The sequence below is a fragment of the Schistocerca serialis genome, chromosome 2 (assembly GCF_023864345.2).
Source record: "Schistocerca serialis cubense isolate TAMUIC-IGC-003099 chromosome 2, iqSchSeri2.2, whole genome shotgun sequence".
Classification (NCBI taxonomy): domain Eukaryota; kingdom Metazoa; phylum Arthropoda; class Insecta; order Orthoptera; family Acrididae; genus Schistocerca; species Schistocerca serialis.
Window position 1 is genome coordinate 461,799,162 of NC_064639.1, and position 19,062 is coordinate 461,818,223.

A 19,062-nucleotide genomic window follows, 5' to 3' on the forward strand; every position below is an offset into this window, starting at 1 on the left:
AAATCAACATGCGTCACCAAGCAACAAACAGCATACTGACGTAAAAACAAGAAACATTTCACATTCTGACTGCTTACAGTATCATATTTTCACCTGGTGGCAGAAAATGGAACATCTGCTGGCCTGTTAGTCTCCTTTTCAGATCTATGGGGGGAAGACTGCTAATGGGGAGGTAATCATTAGAAAAGATAGAATAACCAACAAAATTAAAATGTTCTGCAAGTCGGAGTGTGGGATTTTAGAAGTTTGAACAGGGTAGGAAAGCTAGAAAGGGTTTAGTCTAGATATAGTGGGGGTCAGTGAAGTGAAATGGAAAGGGGATAAGGATTTCCAGTTAGCAGAAAACAGTTTAACAGGAGTAGGATTCATTATGGACAGGAAAGGAAGGCAGCGAGTGAATTACTGTGACCAGTTCATTGATAGGGTTGTGTTCAGTTATGCATGAAGACATCACATGTAGAAGATGAAGAGGGACTAAGGTATATGAGGATAATGAACAGGTAATTCAGTATGCAAAATGTGACAATAATTAAATAATCATAACTGACTGGAACATGATAGTTGGGTAGGGAATAGAAGAAAGAGTTGAGGAACAATATGGGCTTAATAGTAGGACTGAAAGAGGAGAAACACTAATTGACTTTGACAATAAATTTCATTTAGTGATAGTGAATACATTGTTCAAAAATCATAAAAGGACAAGGTATACCTAGAGAAGGCATGGAGATAAGGGAATATTCCAGCAGGATTGCTTCATGATCTGACAGAAACTGCAAAATCAGACGTTAGATTGTAAAGTGTACCTAGTAGCAAATATAGAGTCAGATCACTATTTAGTAATGATGAGCAGGCTTAGTCTAATAGACTCATCTGAAAGAATCAATGTGCAAAGAAGTGGAGTACTGTAGTACTGAGGAATGATAAGATACGTTTGAATGTATCTGAGGCTATTGATACTGTGATAATGCAGCCACAGTAGGCAGTGCAGTTGAAGAGGAATGGATGTTTCTAAAAAGAGCAATTTCAGAAGAAAATGAGCAGATAAACATAGGTATATTGAAGGTAACTGTGAAGAGATCTTGGTTAATGGAAGCAGTAGTTCAGTTAATTGATGAAAAAAGGAAGTACAGAAATGTTCAGGAAAATTCCTGTGTATAGAAATGTAAGCCACATTGGAATGAAAGAAAAAAGGACACTTTGGGGAACCCAAGTCAGAATGGCTGCTGGAAGAATGTGAAGAAATATAAAAAGAAAAGTTTGTTGAAATAACTGACTCAGCACACAGAAAAGTTACAACAAATTTTGGCAAAATTAAAAACAAGGTCATCAACAGTAAGAGTCCAATGGCAATACCACTATTAAGTGCAGAAGAGAGAATAGTACTGCTAGGTACTTAATTGCCAGGTAGTCATGTAGTAGGTGGAAAGAATACATTGAAGGTCTCTATGAGAGAAGGAGTTACCTGGTGACCTGATTGAGAAAGAAATGGGAGTGGAAATGGAAGACAGTATTAGTCAGAATTTAACAGAGCTTTGGAAAAGTTGTGACCAAATAATTCAGAAGGGTGGGTAACATTCCTTTTGAATTTCTGAAATCACTGGGGAAAGTGTCAATGAAATGACTATTCAGGTTGGTGTGTAGAATCTGAGTCTGGAGACATATCAACAGACTTTTGGAAAAATATCGTCCCCACAATCTTGAAGATAGCAAGGGCAGATAAGTGTGACAACTATTGCATAGTAAGCTTAATGGCTCTTGCATCCAAGTTGTTGACAAGAATAAAGTACAGAAGAAATTAAAAGAAAACTGATGATATGTTAGATTAGGCTTCAGGCTTTAGGAAAGGTAATGGCACCATAGAGGATAGTTCTGACGTTGTGACTGATAATAGAAGCAAGACTTAAGAAAATTTAAGACAATTTCATAGGATTTATTGGCCTGGAATAAGCATTTGACAATGTAAAATGGTGCATAAGTTCCTTTCCTTTCATTTCTTTTCTCCCCCGCCACCTTCAATTTACATAGTATGTATCACAGCTGATGATTCCGTATGGTGTCCACCACATATTCATGTAACTGATTCACCTCAGTGGGCTATGAAGCCAACCTGCAGTGCACATGCACATTTATATCCGACCTTCAGTGCAAATCTAAAATTAGCATACAGGACATGGACAGGGACTGTGGATAGGTGGCACTAGGTTGTGTGGGTCGATCAGGGAACATGCCAAGAAAGTCCGTGCATTTGTGATAGACACTGTGTCCGGGTAGGTTAGTGGTTAATGCAACTGCCTAGCAAGCAATAGATTCTGTATTTGTATTTCACTCATCACTGCTGATTTTGCATAAAGCTCCAATGCAGGTAATATCAAGAGTTCCTTTCCTTTCCTTTCTCCTGCTTCTGCCTTTGATTTACATATTATTTGAGGTAATAGTCAAAAGTACAAAATAAAGAGATGAAAATCTGCTAGCTGTCACTCTTCATGGCTCTGTTGAAGAAATGCTCTAATTTTATCATAGGTGTTATCTTGATTCTCATTATTATAAATGATTAATAAATTAAAAATTGTTCTGACTAGTGTCAAACAATGAAAAATCCAGGAAGGGATCTAACAGCATTACATTTTGACTAGTGTGTGTTTTATGGATGGAAATTTAATCAGTGTATTAGGTAGCTGTATTCTCATACACAAAGAAAACATTTGTTGGGAATCTGTTCACTTCACTAAGAAAGTATTTGAAAGATTGACAACTTGTGGATGGAAGTTATATTTTTTGTATATATTTATGACAAAGTCTTGTAGTACAAGAGTAAAATGGAACGTTCTCAGCTTAGCATAGAAAGGCCATTGAGATGAATGAAATTTTGTATTTGTTACATTGGAACATGTTGTACAATACTATAAGTCAAGTGTCAGCTTTATATGTGGGATAGTTTTGTGGAATACTATACTACTTGATGAAATAATTGAATTGTATGTGTTTCATTTAAGTATGTAATCTGGTATGGCTTCATTTTATAACCCCCTGCCATTTGCTGGCAATTTTGCTTAAGCAGTATTCTCCTATATTTATAACAGTTACTGCATTTTTCTTGAAGAGAGAGGACATGTGCATCCCAGGTGTTACATAGATGTGTATTCTGCAACATTTCATCTGAAGATGATTGTAGCTTACAATCAAAACCAGTAATAGTATGAATAAAAATAGTGATTGTCCTCTGGTTAAATAAAAAAAGAATAATTGTAATTATTATATGGTAATGCCACAACATAAACACACTGTTCTGTTACTTCTGTGTAGCGCTATCTTAGAAATTTTGTTACATTTATCTCCCTTCCCCCTTCACTCACTTTCGATGAGTATTAAACTGTTCATTCCCTTGTTGTCTTTTCTTTTCCATTTTTTTCAGATTGGTAATCATTTTCACTCGTGTTGCAGCAGTTGCTATCAATTTATAAAATTATGTTGTTTTCAGGTTGGCATCCCATTCCCAGAAGACAGAAGACGTGTTAGCAGGCAGTTGCTGACAGAAATGAATGTTGCTCAACTTCAAGTTATTGTAAATGATTTGCACACCCAAATTGAAGGTATGAAATAGCATCTACCATTTGATAAAATCAGAATTATTACATTTATATATTAACAATCAGATTGAAATAATTGCGCTCTCTCTCTCTCTCTCTCTCTCTCTCTCTCTCTCTGTGCATGTGTGTGTGTGTGTGTGTGTGTGTGTGTGTGTGTGTGTGGGAGGGGGGAGCAGTGGCCACTTGTGAGTATTGTGAGTATACAGTCTGGTTTTCACAAAGTTTTTAGATTCAGATAAATTTGAGAGTGAAATTAATGCATCTGTTTGTTGATAAGCATATATGTTTATATGCTTATCAACAAGTTTATACAGCAAAAGCCACTGCCAATAGTAATAACAACAGTAATAGTAATATGCATAACTTATCTGACAAAAGGAAGAATTGTTTTTGTGGAATTTTGTTGTATTGTGCATAATTATGTACAATTTAGGGCAATAATGAAATAATGTGTAAGCTTTCACAACTCTCCATTTTGCTTCGTTGTGGGAGTTTTCATGCTTTTACATTTTTTCAGACAAATGTACAAGATCCCTAACACATATATTAGTTCACAAATTTACTTCCAGACTGAAAATCAAATGTTCTTACACTGCACCCACACAACAACATGTACTAACTGTACACTTCCTTGTTAAATGTTCATTTGTAGTCGCACTCATTTGATTTCATCGCTCTCTCAGTCACAGGATCTGCTTTTCGAGACCCTAGCTCATTTGCAGCTAACTTTTCCTGGTAATTAACTTTTCTGTTCCCAGAATGAGGTTTTTCACAGTGCAGTGGAGATTGCTCTGATATGAAACTTCCTGGCAGATTAAAGCTGTGTGCCAGACCGATACTCAAACTCAGGACTTTTGCCTTTCCCCGACAAGTGCTCTACTGACTGAGCTATGCAAACACGACTCATGATCCATCATCACATCTTTACTTAACTGTTAGCATTTAAAATGGATTCAACATAGTTCATGTTTACATGGCATGCAACCAGCTCCAAACACAAAGCGCCATTTGTGGAAATGATTAAACTCAAGTAATAATGTCTACAACATGGTCACCTGGCTAGAATACAAATGGGGTGATGAGATCCATAAGGGCCTAAAGCAAATTGCCGTTGATCCCAAACTTAAGTGAATATGAGAGAAACCAGTGATACACTTTTTGTGAATTTTCATGTATACAGTGTGAGCCTTCAGCACAGATAAACCTGACTCACCATAAGATCAACAGAGTTCAGAAAAATGAATAAATGCTACCATGTCAAAATAGACAGTGATATGGTTTAGGCCCTAATGATTCTCTGTGTGATAAAATTCATAACATATACACTGTAACTCATTCAGAAACCATAAAATAGGTTTACTGTCAGTACAACTTTAACATATACTGACATCCTATGTAATTTTACTACAGTGTATAGTGAGCGAATTAGCATATCTGAGGAGTGGGCTATCATCTAGTAGGATTTATGCCCAGCGAATGGGGATGAAAGTCTGCCACAGCGTGCTACCACCTGGTGGCATTGCCATAAGCTTCTAGTTGACTGACAAGGGCTAGCTGTGCACATTATGAACCATGCACGTTGATTATCAAATTCGTATGTGGCCATATCTTTCAGATTGCAGCATCTATGTTATGTTTAACAGCATTCAAAGAAAAATAATCAATAAATTCACAAGGTGTCGAAAGTGAGGGTGTTCACATACTCTTTTGCTCTTACACATCAGCCGCCACTGTGTGTGTGTGTGTGTGTGTGTGTGTGTGTGTGTGTGTGTGTGTGTGTGTGTGTTTACAGAAGACAATAAGATTTAATACAAATCAATAGCAGAAATCTAACAATATGCAAATAGTTTACAAAGCAAAAAAGAAAAAAGAAAATTTCAACAAAGAATAATGACTGGATGAGTTTGTTTCCAACATTTATGACAGTCAGTGCATGAGTCATCATCATCATTTTATTAAACTGCAGAAGTCACCACAACTGGAGCATAATGCTAAATGTTGTATACACCCCTTACATCTATACAACACACAGTCTATTATTCTAGCTTTTCTGTACTTCTTTGTCTTGACAGTTACAATAATGCTGTTGTGTTCATTGCAGATCTTCAATTCTCCTGAATTTGTTCCATTCATTTTGCTCTCCATAGAGTTCAAAATTATTATGAACATAAACAACTAATGTTGAAATTACACTGCATATTAAATAACATTGAACACAGATGATGTTCTCCATACGTTCTAAAACCACTGAGGGGAAAAAAGGAAAATATTTTTTGTAAAAAATAACCGCTGACAAACACCACAATTCCTGAAACACATTGTTGTCAAAATATAGATCAATGATACACAGAGCAACCAAAGTAAACATAGACAACATAACAGGAAATAAACAGAACTTCTGGCCAGTACTTGCCTGGATGAGGTCAAATTCTTAGCACTGGTGATAGACACACGTGAGCCTATAAGATTCTTTCCTGAGGAACAAAAAGGGATGGGTTGGGTAAGATTTGACAGGAAGCACAAGTCTCTCAGACTGCAGAATGAGATGTCTCCCCTCATCCTGACTACAGGAGTGTCCCTCTCATCCTTGGGTCTTTATAACCTGTACTTCCCCAACCTATCCTCCTTTCCTCCCTGAGGAAGGAACTAATAGTTCCAAAGGTTAGAATAATTCCTTGTACTTTTATATGTATGTATTATGAGAATTTCACTTTCAGATGGTAAGTACTGACCAACAATTCTTTCTCATAATTTTGTAGCTTTCTCAAGAATTGTTTTTCTTTTCATGCAGTGACCACAATGAAACAGATTCCAGTAGCAAGTGGCTTCCTTTCCTTCATAATTACCATAATACTGAACAAAACTAAAATGAAAAGGTACAAACCACACAAGGAAAAAATATACGAGTTACTAGTAACCCATAATTTGAATTATATCAAGAAAGATTGCAAATGTTTGTTTGACAATTTTGTGACATTTGCAACATCAGATTAACTTGTCAAATATAGTTAAAACACACACACACACACACACACACACACACACACCAGAAATTTGTAAGTATTTCCCAAAAAGTATCATGAGCAAGATAAGTTAAAGAAACAAAATATTATGAATGGTGATAGCAAATGATTTAATAATGATAACATTATAGGCTTCCACAACTGTTTTGTATCAGGTAACCTGATGAGAAAGAACATAACAGCAAAGGGGATGGCAACTTGACTGCCTGGTGATCATAAATTGTTCAGTTATATGTACTGTGGTACACCTTGGTAACATACGTTAGCAGATCACAAAGGTCTGGTGACATTGTTGGGTTCAGACACTTAAAAGGGGGCTATAGTGCTTGTTATGGATTTAGGAAAACAGTAATGCATGCTATAAAAGGGCCAAGCTTCAAGATTTATTTTTCATGTTTACTTTAGTTCTTCTTAGATTACAAAATTTAAAATTTATCCTTCCATGAAAAAAGTGCGAGGTGAGTTATTGAGCAATTTCTTGCTCTTGAACTTCCAAAATTTCTTGCTCATTCAACAAACGTGATACATTTGTAGCAAAATTACAGCGAACTGTGAAAACTAAGGAGTATGCACATGAAATTATATCCGTGCAATCACTCAGCCAGTCACGAGAGCAGCTGATACACTCACTAATGTTTCTTTTGAAATTGACATCAGAAGGAAGTACCAGTCAAGAAACAGCTTGTGAGATGTCTGTACATTGTTTTCATACAAAATGCACCCAGTTTTGAAGTGAAAGGCAGCTCACAGTCAAGAAAATCGTAGCCCAACCTATACTCAGGCACAGTTTTTTTTAACACAAAGTTGTTGCCTGAGCTATGCTCGGCTTTGGTCTCCAAAGTGTTAACAAATCACACTTCAAATTGACAGACCATGACATTTCTATAAATTTTGACAGCATAGAAGAGATGGCACCTATATGTGATTTCTTGCCATAAACTGAGAAATAGGAATGAAAATCACCCCTTCAGTTTTAAGGCTTTTATTTTTTAAGTCATGACCAGTTTTGGGATAACAAATGCCCATTGCTAGGTGTGATTACTGCAAAAGAAATTAAGTGTGCTAAAAATAATTTTTACATCCACTTGTATTCATAAAATAATGAAAACTAATGAGGACTGCTGTGTATAATATTCTAACAGTGATCAGGTTGTATATGGTGAAAAGTGAGAGAGGAGTAAGTTGCAACACTGTAGCAACAACTAATAACAGAACATAGAAACCACCTCTTCAGGCATGGTATAGGATAAGAACCAAAATACTAGTTCTATTATTTATTGCTCTTTGAATCACCTTTATTACACTTTTTCTACATATCTTTTGCATTGTTTACATCAGTTTATAATATTTTCTCTCTAGTTCTGGATGAACAATTATCAATTTAAATGTGAATGGTCAGGTTAGTTTGTCTCATGCCATTCATTTCCAGTCGTCCTAACGGAAGTCCGTAGTACTGTCACACCGAAGTTTAGCAATTTAGCTCCCTCCTTTGTGGGCACCACTCAGTGCTCTATGCTCATTTGTGTTGGTCATCTCAACTCTACCCAGTCTCACTGTACTTGGGGTTGCAGCACACAACATGTGTTCTGGTTCATATCTTATACCATGCATCTTTACCTAGGCAGTTTCTCTGTTTTATTATTAGATGTCACCCCAGTATTGCAACTGACCCCTCTCTCTCTTTTCACCATATCTAGCCTGACTGCTATTAAAATTTTATATCTGATAATCCTCATTAGTTTTCATTATTTTATGCATACAAGCACATGTAAAACTTATTTCTAGCATACTTCACTTGTCTGCTTTCAGTAATTGCACCTGGTGATGGACATTTGTTTGCCCGAAACCAGTCATGACTTAAAAAATAAAAGCCATAAAGTGAAGTGGTGATTTTCATATGCATTATGATGATCAGTTGCAGATGTTCCCCCAAACTGATTGTTCACTGAGGACATAATCTTCCAGTAGGCTAACACTTGGTCTTGTACTGCTCATGTTTGTGCTTTTCCAGGAGCAGTATCTTTTTATTGCCTTTGTATTTGCTGTGTGTCACCAACAAAACCAGGCAGGGAACTCTTACTATTCTGGGATCTGGCCCTCTAATCACCATCTTCAGCATCCACCAATGAACTGTGGAACTGCATTGATACAGCATGTCAGTTGGAGCTGGAGAAATTATTGATCCTGAGATTTGCTCGAATTAATTTTTTCAGTGCAGAATTCTTATCCTTTATGGTTCACTCCTTGAGTAATTCACAAACTAGTTTTTATTCTCCTGGTGCCATTATTATTTTCCACCTCTGTAGCTGAGTGGTCAGCAGGGCTGACTGCCATCTGGGTGTTACCAGTTCGATTCCTGGTACAGCCAGGGATTTTCCCTTTGTTGGAGGACTAGTACACAAAGCACCACACTCATCCTCTTGAGGCCAACAGAGGAGCTGCCTGATCAATTAGAAGCAGTTTTGAGATAAAAAAAACTCAACAGTGGCCGGGAGAGTGGTGTGCTGACCACATGCCCCTCCATACCATATCCAGTAATGTCATTAGTAGAAGATGACATGGTGGTCGGTTGGGCCCAACTGGCATGTCTAAGGCCAGAACACAGAACTTTACATTTTGCCATTATTAGTGTGTGATACACCATTCACATGCAGCTGTGGATCACCAGGTGTTTTCCACCAGGCATATGCAATATTTTTGCAACAACAGAAATGGACTAATCTTTTACATTGGGATGTTTTATTTTATGTGAACAGTTGTTATTGGTTGTTCCCATAGACTTCCTGATGTGTTGCATATGGTCATTAAATGTTTTTGTCTCCATTGCTTTCAGTCAAATGAATTCACTTAGAAATCTGCCCACCTTTACACAAAAAAGTTTGTGTGGTAGGAATGGTGCGAGAGATGTAGAAAAGTCACTGTGTAAATTTACTGATCACCATACTTTGCACCAGTGTCCTGGGTTAAATTCCAAATCTCACTGAAGTATGTCATGGAATGAAGACCAATGACACTGTTGCTTGTGATCCATTTGTTGGATGTTAAGCTAAGCATCTCCCATCATGTTTTTTGAAACGAAGTAGACTATGTGATGGCATTAAGTTTCACCCTTTCCATTCACTTTCATTATCATCAAAACACAAACCTTACACCACACTCTGTGCATTCATCGCAATCACCTACGTTAACCAGTCCTACTTAAGTCACAATAAGCACATTTCACAAATGAAATTCACGCATTCAGTGCGAGTAAAGGAAGGATGCTTTTTAATATTAGTAGACTTGTGCTGCTATCAAAGTTAGAAATTTTGTTCGTGCATTGATACAGTAGTTTGTTTACATTGTACAATACAATTGTGAAACGCAAGCCAAAGGGCAGCATACAGATTTACCTGAATGTAACTGAATACAATCCTTGTCTGTAACGACAACAACAACAACAACAACAAAAATTTAAGTTTAGTAGTGAAAGCTCGCTACCATTCAAAAGTGATATGCAAATATTGGGGAAGTGAAGGAGGACTAAAAAATTCACTTTGTATTATGAAGCTGAAGACCACCTATTATTGGGTAACAGTTCATAGAGTACCCATGGAGTACTAAATAATTTAATATAATGCAGTCTGCTTGATATATATTTTAATGATATTTGATCTTTCTTTGTTGTTGTTATTTGCCTTGTAAAACCAAGGCCAGCTTTCAGTTTTCTGAATTTAAATGTAGCTTGAAAACTCACTTAATTGCAACAATTTGCTCTACTTGCTTCTTTTATTTTATCAATATAGTCTTGATGCAAGTAGTATTTCAGGCGTATGATTTTAATCCATGCTTTATCAATTATTAGTGTATTTTTCATATGAAAATAGAATCATTGTGTATGCAAATGATAGTAAATCACTTTTTTAGCTAAATTCATTACTTGTTTCTCATGCCTAGATTTTAAACACTATAGATGTCAGCCAATGTTCACCGTGGTTAAAGTACTAAAAAACCTGTTTCAGTTTTGAATGAAGGATTGGTTAAGTTCCTGATGGATCGTGATGATCTGCACATGGAGCAAGATTCTATGCTTGTTGATATTGAAGACCTCACAAGATATTTGTAAGTATGGTGTTTTAGTTGTAACATAATTTAGTTTTTAAAATGAAAATTCTTATAAAATCTGTTACATTCAAGTAATTACTGAATGTAGTTGGTGGACAACTTTCTTAGACTGCTTCTAACCACATAAAGGAGATGTTGAATAGCAGAAGGCACATCTAATAGTAAACTGTTACATTTTTTTAGCTATTGGACAATGCCATTCATCACACACACACACACACACACACACACACACACACACACACAAAATCACACACAAACCACTGTCATCTCCAGGCACTATGGCCTCACTGGGAGCAGGTGGTGATCTTGGCTGGGTTGGATAGTGTGGATACAGAAGAGACGTGGCGTGGGAGAGAGAGCAAGATAGGAGTGATGGAAGATGTGTAACGTGGCCTGTGGAAGGATGGGGGGACATGTTAAGTGGAGCATGGGGAGAGCTGTGATGAGGAGGGGGAAAGGGGGGGAGTAGAGAAAGGGAAATGACTATGTGCGAGGCTGCAGTGGGAGCAGGGAAGGAGACAGAGGCAGGTGGATGTTAAGGACTAACAAACATTAAGGAGAGGGTGGATTCATGAGAACAAAGGGTATGTTTCAAGGAGATTTCCCACCTGCCAATTCAGGAAAGTTGCCATGCTAGGCAACTGGATGGTCTAGCTACCACTGTCCACAGTTTTGTGAAGGCCATTCATGCAGACAGAAATTTTTTCAGCAGTCATGCATTCGAAGAATGTTGCACAGTGGTTGCTGCTAAGTTGGTAGACTACATGGCTGCTTTCACAGGTGACCCTGCTTCTGATGGGAGTGTGTGGTTACTTACACAGTTTCAATAACCAACTTTAAATGATGAATCTAGGATTATACTGCAACCTCCTATGTATCACTCACATAGGGATCGCAAGAACTGTAGCACACACAGTGGGATTTTAATAATCATTCTTCCTGCGCTCCATATGTGAATGGAATGGAACAAACTTAATAACTGGAACAATGGAATGTACCCCCTGCCATGCACCTCTCCATTGTTTGAAGAGTATAGATGTAAACATAGTGGGCAGGCATAGCTAAAATCTTGCAGTCTAGTATTAAATGTGTGTGTCTGTTGTTCAGCAACACCTCTACATGGTGAGGTGCAAAGTATCCTAATATTCACATTGTTATTTCATCCTGGAGTCTTCATTATCAAATAACTTCCTGTAATGAAAGGCATTCTCTAGGGTCAGTCCAGATCTATCACCCGAAGGAGGCAACATTGCTGAACACCCATTTGTTATGTGGTTTTCTCAAATTTTTGTGTTTGCCTCATTTACTTTTTCTCATTAATGTAGGTAAGAGCCAAGTTATAACATGCTCATTATCCTCCATTACAGTCCAGCAATTAACATAGAAACCCACTAGCTGACAGTTCATTAAGTAAACCAAAAGTATACATGGATCATAATAACATAGTGATTGTCGTTTAACTATTTACAAGGCTGCTACAATAGCAACAACCAATCAAAGTAAGCATTTGTTCTGTTCCGTTCACCATTGTCAAATTACTCTGCTATTGCAGGTAGCAGTTACTGTAGCCAGTTACAGACAACACTTGTGGCCAGTAACCCAACAGTTACAATCTGTTTCCATTGTGTGCTTCTTTCCCTGTGTAGTGAGTTTGTTTTGCAATACAGAATGTCTCAAGCTTGCAATAGAAGTATGCAGGTAAGAGTGGTTACTGAACCGAATGTTCAGTGATCTGCTCACCTCACTTTTGTGTGGTCAGACATGCAAGTATGTGTGGTGTAGGAATATTTTAAGGAGAAGAGAGACTATGGTGTGAATTTACTGGTTCTAATGAAGGTAGAAAGGACAGCAGACACTTTGAGGATACATAAAAACACTGTTGTCAATGTTTGTAATTAAAAAATAATGTGCAGAAGAGGAAGTGGCTGGTTCATCTAAGATGCAGACACATGGTAAAAAGAGGAAAAGTCATTCCAACAAGATGCTGTTCATCATAGCATATACTAACAGTACAAGAGGAAAGGAAATCAAACTATAATCAAACTATGCATTATTCTTCAGGAGACAGAGTTATTCAATGGCAGTAAGACTTCTTTGTAACAGTTGTCAGAGAATTCTGTTCCAGGTACAAAAAAAAGTATTGCTTGCAAAATTATAATGAAGAAGTCTTATCTTTTGAAGACACTGTCTGGCTCACATTTCCATAAGAAATCTCATCTTGTTATTGGGGGTACCCCTCTGCGCAAGTATTCACACTACAGTTTGTACTACTTTCATGTTTTTGTTACTGTATTCACATAAAGACTTCAAATCCATTTGAGCACCCCTTTCATACTGAATATGACACAAATATGTAAATCATACCGATTATTGTCCCCCCCCCCCCCCCTCCTCCCCCCATGAACCATGGATCTTGCCGTTGGTGGGGAGGCTTGCGCGCCTCAGCGATACAGATAGCCGTACCGTAGGTGCTGTCACAACAGGGGGTTTCTGTTGAGAAGCCAGACACATGTGGTTCCTGAAGAGGGGCAGCAGGGTTTTCAGTAGTTGCAGGGGCAACAGTCTGGATGATTGACTGATCTGGCCTTGTAACATTAACCAAAACGGCCTTGCTGTGCTGGTACTGCGAATGGCTGAAAGCAAGCAGAAACTACAGCGATAATTTTTCCCGAGGGCATGCAGCCTTAGTGTATGGTTAAATTATGATGGCGTCCTCTTGGGTAAAATAGTCCGGTGGTAAATAGTCCCCCATTCAGATCTCTGGGCTGGGACTACTCAGGAGGACATTGTTATCAGGAGAAGGAAAACTGGCGTTCTATGGATTGGAGCGTGGAATGTCAGATCCCTTAATTGGGCAGGTAGGTTAGAAAATTTGAAAAGAGAAATTGATAGGTTAAAGTTAATATAGTGGGAATTAGTGAAGTTCAGTGCAGGAGGAACAAGACTTCTGATCAGGTGAATACAGGATTGTAAATACAAAATCAAATAGGGGTAATCAGGAGTAGGTATAATAATGAATAAAAAAGTAAGAGTGGGTGAGCTACTACAAACAGCATAGTGAACGCATTATTGTGGCCAAGGTAGACATGAAGTCCACACCTACCGCAGTAGTACAAGTTTATGTGCCAAGTAGCCCCACAGATGATGAAGAAATTGATGCAATGTATGATGAGATAGAAGAAATTATTCAGACAGTGAAGGGAGACGAAAATTTAATAGTCATGGGTGACAGGAATTTGATAGTAAGAAAAGGAAGAGTAGGAAACATAGTTGGTTAATATGGAATGGGTGCAAGAAATGAAAGAGGAAGCTGCCTGGTAGTATTTTGCACAGAGCATTACTTAATCATAGCTAACACTTGGTTCAAGAATCATGAAAGAAGGTTGTATACATGGAAGAGGCCTGGAGATACTGGAAGGTTTCAGATTGACTATATAATGGCAAGACAGAGATTTAGGAACCAGGTTTTAAATTGTAAGACATTTCCATGGGCAGATGTGGACTCTGACCACAATCTGTTTGTTGTGAACTGTAGATTAAAACTGAAGATACTGCAAAAAGTGTGAATTTAAAGAGATGGGACCTGGATAAACTGACAAAACAGAGGTTGTAGAGAGTTTCAGAGAGAGCATTACGGAACGATTGACAGGACTGGGGGAAGGAGATATAGTAGAAGAAGAATGGGACTGAAAGACCGAAGTCAAAACAAGGCCCGGGGAGTAGACAACATTCCATTACCACTACTGACAGCCTTGGGAGAGCCAGCCCTGACAAAACTCTACCATCTAGTGAGCAAGATGTATGAGACAGGCGAAATACCCTCAGACTTCAAGAAGAATATAATAATTCCAATCCCAAAGAAAGCAGATGTTGACAGATGTGAAAATTACTGAACTATCAGTTTAATAAGTCACAACAGCAAAATACTAATGGAAATTCTTTACAGACGAATGGAAAAACTAGTAGAAGTCGACCTTGGGGAAGATCAGTTTGGATTCCATAGAAATGTTGGAACACATGATGCAAACTGACCCTATGACTTATCTTAGAAGAAAGATTAAGGAAAGGCAAACCTACGTTTCTAGCATTTGTAGACTTAGAGAAAGCTTTTGACAGTGTTGACTGGAATACTCTCTTTCCAATTCTGAAGGTGGCAGGGGTAAAAACAGGGAGCGAAAGGCTGTTTACAATTTGTACAGAAACCAGATGGCAGAAGAGTCGAGGGGCATGAAAGGGAAGCAGTGGTTGGGAAGGGAGTGAGACGAGGTTGTAGCCTCTCCCCGATGTTATTCAATCTGTATATTGAACAAGCAGTAAAGGAAACAAAAGAAAAATTCAGAGTAGGATTTAAAATCCATGGAGAAGAAATAAAAACTTTGAGGTTCGCCAATGATACTGTAATTCTGCCAGAACCAGCATAGGACCTTGAAGAGCAGTTGAACGGAATGGACAGTGTCTTGAAAGGAGGATATAAGATGAACAAAAGCAAAACGAGGATAATGGAATGTAGTCGAATTAAGTCGGGTGATGCTGAGGGAATTAGTTTAGGAAATGAGACACTTAAAGTAGTAAAGGAGTTTTGCTATTTGGGGAGCAAAGTAACTGATGATGGTCGAAGTGGAGAGGATATAAAATGTAGACTGGCAATGGCAAGGAAAGCGTTTCTGAAGAAGAAAAATTTGTTAACATCGAGTGTAGATTTAAGTGTCAGGAAGTCGTTTCTGAAAGTATTTGTATGGAGTGTAGCCATGTATGGAAGTGAAACAAGGATGATAAATAGTTTGCAAGAAGAGAATAGAAGCTTTCGAAATGTGGTGCTACAGAAGAATGCTGAAGATTAGATGGGTAGATCACACGACTAATGACGAGGTATTGAATAGAATTGGGGAGAAGAGAAATTTGTGGCACAACTTGACTAGAAGAAGGGATCGCCGAAATGTTCTGAGGCATCAAGGGATCACCAATTTAGTATTGGAGGGCAGCGTGGAGGGTAAAAATCGCAGAGGGAGACCAAGAGATGAATACACTAAGCAAATTCAGAAGGATGTAGGCTGCAGTAGGCACTGGGAGATGAAGAAGCTTGCACAAGATAGAGTAGCATGGAGAGCTGCATCAAACCAGTCTCAGGACTGAAGACCACAACAACTGATTATTGTAAAAGAGAGTGCATGTCCTGTTGCTTTTGTTGAGATATACAAATAACAGGAAAAGGTAACATTTTATGCAGAGGAGTGCAATTGTTATGTTTAAGAAATATCACAATCCTGTTGAGTGAACTCAGTATTGCACATGACCTGGGAGCATGAGGAAACAAGTCGGTATGGAATCACACAGCTGTTACTGCTACAGTAATACTGCTTGTGCATGAATGTACCGACAAACCCACAGCATTGCCTCCTTCCATGCTAAGCTGTGCTTCACTGTGAATCACTTTGTTATTTTGATTCAGGTTCTAGTCATCAGTATGACATTAAAGTTTTATGCACATAGTATCATCATGTAATGACAAGTAATAAGAAAAGTTGTATTTGTTATTGAAATTTTTGCATTCGAGTAGTGTACGTGCATTTGGCAGTAGATTTATCAAAGGCCAGATATTAAGTCACTGGTAAATACTCTACAAGTTTTGATAATATAAATATTATGCTCACAGCGAGGTTCTGTAAGAAATTAGAAGCCAATACATGCCATTTTGTCTGTGCAGGGCTATTAAGAATGAACATAAAATAATGATTTGAACTGCTTGAGGGCTCTGGAAGCTATCCACTGGATTGTTTGATTCATGATATTATTTTAATACCATATTTACAATACTACAATAATGTGAATGAATTACACATGTTATTTTCATTTGCTTCTGATCCAAAAAAAAAAATCATTTGTGTTTATATCCACAGTACTTGTCGCTCATGAGTAAATGAGGTTGTATGTTAAAGTTTTTTGTAAGTGTAGACTTTTGGAAAGGCTACTGAATGTAATTTTCCTGGAGAGCTTCTAGTAGAAATTTACATGTCACTCACTTTCTATTATTTCAAAAGATAAATGGAGCTGTGTGAAACTAAAATAAAGTCTAACTATTATAAACAATTTGATAAGTAAAGATAACTGCTTATCTTACTGAGGATTTTGTGACTCATTCTTTTATGGCAACATTTATTTATTACACTTACATAAGTACACTGCAGCAAGAAACAAAAGTTAGTAAGTTCGCAATGAAATAAAATAAATATTCTGAGGCTAAAGAAAATTAAAGAATTCACACAATTAATTAATTCTGCACACAGTTTAAAAAGGATACAGGCAAGTTGCTGGAGAGTAACACAGGTATGGCAGTATTGATAGATAGAGGTGGAAACCACTGTGCAAGTTAGGTAGTTCACTTAATACCTGTCCTTAGGTGCCGAAGCATAACTTCACTCTAGCAGTCTCACATACATGCATAGTTGACTTGCATCACAGCAAAAGCATTCCAATTCATTATCAAACAGAGTCCATAAATATAGTGTCATTGTTTAGGAAAACAAGAGTTATGATCAGAACACAGCATCAACCTATTTGCAGAGAATGAGACAGAATTCGTAGCTGCTAGGGATTAAATCAGCCAGCTAACTGATTACACATGATGGACTGAACAGAGATGCCATGTTTTCCTTGCAAGCAATACTCTTATTGGAATGTAGATGTTATGATACTTGTCAATAGCTCCATATCTTCAATTGATAAGTCTGACTGAGTTACAAGAATGGAGGCATTAAGTTTAACCCTTCACTTCAATTTTCAGACACACATGTAAATTTATCTGTTTCATTTGTCTCGCTTTGAATTGCTTGGGAATCACCACACAGTCCACCACTACTTTGTTGCAGTTTCTCACTAAGAAGGAATTCTAATTAATACATGAAATTTTGTATGCTGGGTGAAAAGTTTGACATCAGCGTTCTTGCTCTGTTAAGTCTCTCAATACTTTTTACATTGTCAGTTTGTATGTTCTGTAACTCTTATTAAAAATGTGCATGACATTTTGTGCACCCATTGCAAAGTAGCCTACTGGTACATTGTGAGAGCTAATCATTGTTATTAAACAAAGTGATGAATCGTTAACACAACTGCTTTTGCGAAGCTTCCAGCTGCTGTGCATGCAGTGTTGGTGACAGGAAGTCCGCAGTAAATATAGTTTCTAACATATATACCATAAATACTTAAAAAAGAAAAGTGACTTACTCATGTATATTAAGCACGGAGATGCTGGAACTGACTCCCTTCTTTGTTCAAGTATTTCTGATAACTGTTTAGGAAATCGCTCATTACACTCTGCAATTCCCTCTGAGAAATGACAGCAAATTCTTGACAAATGCTAGTTTTAAGTTCATCTAAAGTATGTGGATTTGATTTGTACACTTTCTCATTTCTGCCCCCACCCCCAGAGATAAAAATTGTTGTGGTTAAATAAGGATATGAGGATGCCATATTTTGTTGATACCTCTACCTTGAAAGACACGAATTTCCTATAATGAGAAGTTGGTTGTACGTGCCATCACTGTGTCCTGTTGAAAGGTTGTGAAAGAATGTTCTCTTCTCTCTCAGTTAATTGACCAAAAAAGGTGGCATAATGTTTTCCACATATCTCTCACTGTTAATTGTTTTTCCTGGAAAAATACAGGAGCTATTATTTTCTCACCACTAATAGTGCACCATACTCCTATTTTTTTATCATGCAGAGTGTCTCATGTGTTACAAAAGGCTTTTTAGAACTCCAATAACAGTTATTTTGTGAATTAAAGTATCCACAAAGGTGGAACAATGATTCATTTGAAATAAAGTTACATGCACCCTATTCAAAATCCATTCACAAAACTACAACCTTATTGCAGGGTCACTCAGTTTAAGATCTTGGAATGCAGTTATTTTATTGGGCTGTAACTCGGTAACTTTGTAGGAATTTGAACAGAGCCGTAGGAAATTTGAACTGGTTTCCCAGGAGACTTTTCCAGAGCATGTGTAGTGTTATCCAGAGTTTTTTTCTGTGAATACTGCATGTGGTTGTCTAAGTTTCCTGTCAAGAACACTTCCCACTTCGTGAAATTTATTTATCGGTTGATGAATCGTACTTTGATCAGGATCTCGAACATGAGGAAATTCCTCTTAAAACAATTGTCTTACTGCACATGCTGATTCTGTCTGCACCTATGAATCATACATGAATACTCTATGGCGAATGGAGTATTTGTATTTCACCATTTCATTTGAAACACTTTCACTCAATACATTGCATTGAATCACCCAACAGACACATGCTACTTAGGCAAACAAAGGCCTCTCAACAGAGTGGAAATATATTCCCCACC

General features: G+C 37.6%; 1 protein-coding gene across 6 annotated transcripts in view; it reads left to right on the top strand.

Moving 5' to 3' along the window:
* Positions 1-19,062, top strand: part of LOC126457360 (schwannomin-interacting protein 1 homolog) — a 1,975,729-nt gene that overhangs the window by 1,952,588 nt on the left and 4,079 nt on the right. For all 6 annotated transcript variants that reach the window (XM_050093596.1, XM_050093598.1, XM_050093593.1 and 3 more), the window contains 2 exons: positions 3,479-3,590; positions 10,612-10,711. In XM_050093596.1, the coding sequence (XP_049949553.1) occupies positions 3,479-3,590; positions 10,612-10,711 (212 nt within the window). The remainder of the gene's footprint in view (positions 1-3,478; positions 3,591-10,611; positions 10,712-19,062) is intronic.